The following is a 3,934-nucleotide window of genomic DNA, read 5'->3' on the forward strand; positions in this document are numbered from 1 at the left end:
TGGGGACTTGAGCTTGGCGTGAATAGAGATATCAGTACGTAGAGTGAGTCAATCAAGGCCTAGAGGGGCACATGCCCTCCTAAACTTGCTTTAATTTATTATACATACATTTTTGTTATATACGTATATTTATAAGGCAATTTTGAATAATGCCCTCTTAAAATTTTCAATGTTTTTTTTTTCAATTTTCTTCTCTAATTTTTCTTTCCTTTTCAATTTTTTTTTTTTTTTTTCTTCAATAAGTGTATTGTGCCCCGACTTCGCCTTTGAGTATGTTGGATCTAGACTAGGCTGGCCCCTTAGCCAGTCCAACTTGTTTGGAGTCCCACCCCTAACTAATCCAAAGCCCCATGCAGAAAAAGCAAAACAAAGAGTGAACCAATTGCGAAATTATCTACGTCATTACGTCAAATAGTTTTATTCAAACAACCATTTTAGAAGAAAATAGAGAAATAACTCTTGAAGATATATTTCTAGAGGTACTTCCATCTTCTACAATCCAAGCACCTTCAATCTCCTCCGAGTTTTTTTCAAGATGACGATGTATATGCCTTAGCTAATATGAGAGAGACTTCTCTACCTCGTAAATTAAGACAATAGTTGTTGACAGTGCCAAAGAAAAGAAGCCGGGCCGGACAACTTGGTAAAATTAAGGTTAATCATCATTTCATAAGCTAATTAACCTTAATTTTACTCCTCGGTTATTTCTGTTTAATTATATATATAACATAATTATTACAAAGAAAGAAAAAAAAAAAAACGCTCATGAAAAATAAGAAGATCATTGACATTTGATGATCTTGTTCAATTCTCCGATTAATAAAAGTGGACTTTGTGTATTAATATATTACCCATATATATATATATATATCAACATTATATATATATCAACCTCAAACGTTTTGAATTGGAGCAACGAAATCATCTAATAATTTCTCTAGAAATTTAATTAAACAAAACAATTGGTAATCTTCTAAAAGATTTGCAAAATTGAGAGTTGAATATTTTTAACATAATAATAACCAATCTCCTAACAACCTCAAATAAACATACATCTAAATTAATTGGAAACGAAAGTTAGGAAAATAACTATTAACAAAGTATGTATTTGTTGGATAGTCATCAAGCTAACATGTTGAAAGCTTGTGCGCTCATCCAGCCTTCGTTATCAATGAACTCCATGCTGGTAAACAACGACAATGTCTTTTGATCCAGCTTCTCTTCCCATTCAACGCGGCTTGAATTATTTGATCCCAATCCTTTGCAGCCATACTCGGCATAAAATAATTGATTCCTGATTGTATAAACAATTTTGTACAACCAAAATTTTAGAACACAAAAATGAGTAAATTTATACTACTTTTGCTTTTCAATACAATAAATTAACATACATTTCCTCACTCAAAAACTCATAAAAATTATATGCCAAGCGTTGTAAAGGGTTATAAAAATATTATATACATATAGCAATATTAAGGTTAATGTATGCATAAGTTTAGAGGTGTTACTCTTTGCCAACAGAATGCCAAGCGTCCCATCCACTAGGAACAACAATGTTTGACATGTGTGTATTGTAATATATAACTCTGGCATGAGCTCTCCATGCTCTTCCCAAATAGGTTTTTCCATTCCCAAACACATTGCAATCCTTAAATATAAACCCATTAGTTTCTTCCTTGCTAGATCTTGCCTGTGCTGTGATGAACCCTGGCCCGCCGCCGTTTAAAGCTCCTGCAATTACTGAAATGGAACATCTCTGCAAACAAAATCAATTAGCCTACAAAAATAATACTTTGATAGAACAAAGAAACATATCAATTAAATTGCCATTTTTATTAAATCACCATAGTCACAAATAGTATAATGAGTCTATGTGACTATCTATCTATCAAATAAAATGGGACTCATTTTAAAATAAGTAATTAACTATTTGGAAAGTTGTAGTCTCATTTATAGGTTTTATCTTAATCTAGTATTTTTGTTGTCTATTAAAGTTTTAATCACCATATATATCAAATTGTAAATTTGTTTTATATATACATAATATTGCATTTATGCAAGGACTCTTGAGATACTTCAGATTGCAGCTTCTATATATAATTGGATTGTGTATCCAATTGTTATATATAAAGATTGTGCCTTTGACCATTAATTATTATAATGATTAAATCTAATGATCTATGTGACACCCTATAGGAAACAAAAAACAAGAAGAGAAATTTATAATAAAAAATTTATATTGCAAAGCATTGAAAATTTATAAAACACCGCAATTTTTGTTTTAAAGTTTGTAGAAATCAATTATATATTTTAGTATCATGAAACTGGAAAAAAGTACCATTATCATATTTTTATTTTATTATATATATTGATTTTAAGTCAGTTATTAAAGTTGTCTGCTATAGTAATACATGCACATTTTCATGTTTGTTTATATATCAATATAAACAATTGTGGCATGTTTGAAACTAATTCAAAAGCTAAACCAGTACAAATTTTTGTACTAGGAACAAAGAAACAAATCGATTAAATTGTCACTTTTAGTTAACTTTTAAAGGTGTTTGTTTTCGTATTAACAATTAATTTGTGACATGTCTTGAAAAGTTATACAAATAGTGTGATGAAGCTGAAACTTATATAATTTACCTAAAAAAACAAAAGCTGAAACTTATATACCTCATATATAGATTTACCGGCTCCAAATATGAAATCAATGGCTCCTTCGATAGTGCAAGAGTTGAAGTAGTGTCGCCCTCCAACATCCCACAAAGTGTCCTGAAACCCGAAGAATCCACACCCATAGAAGGCAGATTTATCGCCGACAATCATAGCCGCCACTGCCACCTTCACTGGATTTTTGTTTGTTGGTGGATTGTTGTAAGAATTCTGTTTAGGATATATATATATATATATATAATCAAATAGACATGTCAATATATTTACATGTGAATTACACAGAAAACGATTCCAATTTTTTTCTTACCTTAAAACCTATGCCTTTGGCAACAATATTATCAGCTTCAGACGTGAAAGTAGCACTGGTGGTAATTGAGCCATGAGCATCCCAAACAATAATAGTTTTTCTTTTCCCTTCTCCTTTAAGATAGACAAATGGCTTGTCTCTAGGAATTGTGACTCGTTCTCTGCATGAACACAACATATTAGCCTATATACATATGTGCATACATGTATGTATGTATGTGTGTGTGTATATATATATATATATATATATATATATATATATTATAATACCTATACTCTCCGGCTTTGATGTAAATACAAATCCATTTGTTATTGTCCGAGGGAATGGAGTCGATAGCGGATTGAATCGTTTTGAAATTGCCATGGCCTGATTGATCAACAATGATTGTTCGATAAGTTTCCGGTTGACCATTTGTTTGGCCCAAGCCTAAAGAGAGAACAATGCATGCACGAAAAATGTAATGCAACAATAGTTGGAGAGAAGTGATAGCCATGGAAGTACTTTTGTTTGGGATGAAAAAGAGTTTTGGGAAATAATGACAAGAAACAATGCACTTCAATGATTTCATCTGTTAACTCTACATTAATAGTTGATGATCGATTTTATTGGAGGAAAGTCAAAAGGGAATAGACCTGAGGAATTTTCATTTTGGGGAGACCAAAATAATAATCTAATATTCACTTCTAAAAATAAAATTATATAGTTGTAATAGATTTTCTTTCTATACATTTTTCATTGAACTATAAATAGAGTGTTAGTATATTGTTGCAATAATTAGAATAGTAATCAACACTTTTTCTTACTTAGATTTGATTTTTTTTAAAAATAAGAATAATAATACGAACGACCACAAGTACTTTTAATTACAAATCACCTTTAATAACCATAAATAGATAACAATAAGTATATATATATATATATATATATATATATATATATATATATATATAT

The 3,934-nt window shown here is 30.2% G+C and overlaps 1 protein-coding gene across 1 annotated transcript; it reads right to left on the reverse strand.

The window, feature by feature from the left end:
- Positions 1 to 1,122: 1,122 nt before the first annotated feature.
- Positions 1,123 to 3,476, reverse strand: LOC132273772 (probable pectinesterase 29). The gene is made up of 5 exons (XM_059774836.1): positions 3,253 to 3,476; positions 2,984 to 3,143; positions 2,677 to 2,886; positions 1,509 to 1,756; positions 1,123 to 1,294 (listed from the first exon to the last, which is right to left on the reverse strand). Exons 1-5 carry the CDS (start codon positions 3,474 to 3,476, stop codon positions 1,123 to 1,125), a joined length of 1,014 nt encoding a protein of 337 aa, XP_059630819.1.
- Between the last annotated feature and the right edge of the window lie 458 nt (positions 3,477 to 3,934).

This window comes from Cornus florida, unplaced genomic scaffold (assembly GCF_030987335.1).
Source record: "Cornus florida cultivar Cherokee Brave unplaced genomic scaffold, ASM3098733v1 CherokeeBrave_3.0.0_Hap2_Chr01, whole genome shotgun sequence".
Lineage (NCBI taxonomy): Eukaryota > Viridiplantae > Streptophyta > Magnoliopsida > Cornales > Cornaceae > Cornus > Cornus florida.

Coding starts and splice junctions, on each gene's coding strand:
- LOC132273772 (XM_059774836.1), bottom strand. CDS start 3,476: ATGGCTATCACTTCTCTCCAACTATTGTTGCATTACATTTTTCGTGCA. Junction 3,144..3,252: donor ATCAAAGCCGGAGAGTATAG/GTATTATAATAT, acceptor GTGTTCATGCAG/AGAACGAGTCACAATTCCTA. Junction 1,295..1,508: donor TGGCATTCTGTTGGCAAAGA/GTAACACCTCTA, acceptor TTATACAATCAG/GAATCAATTATTTTATGCCG.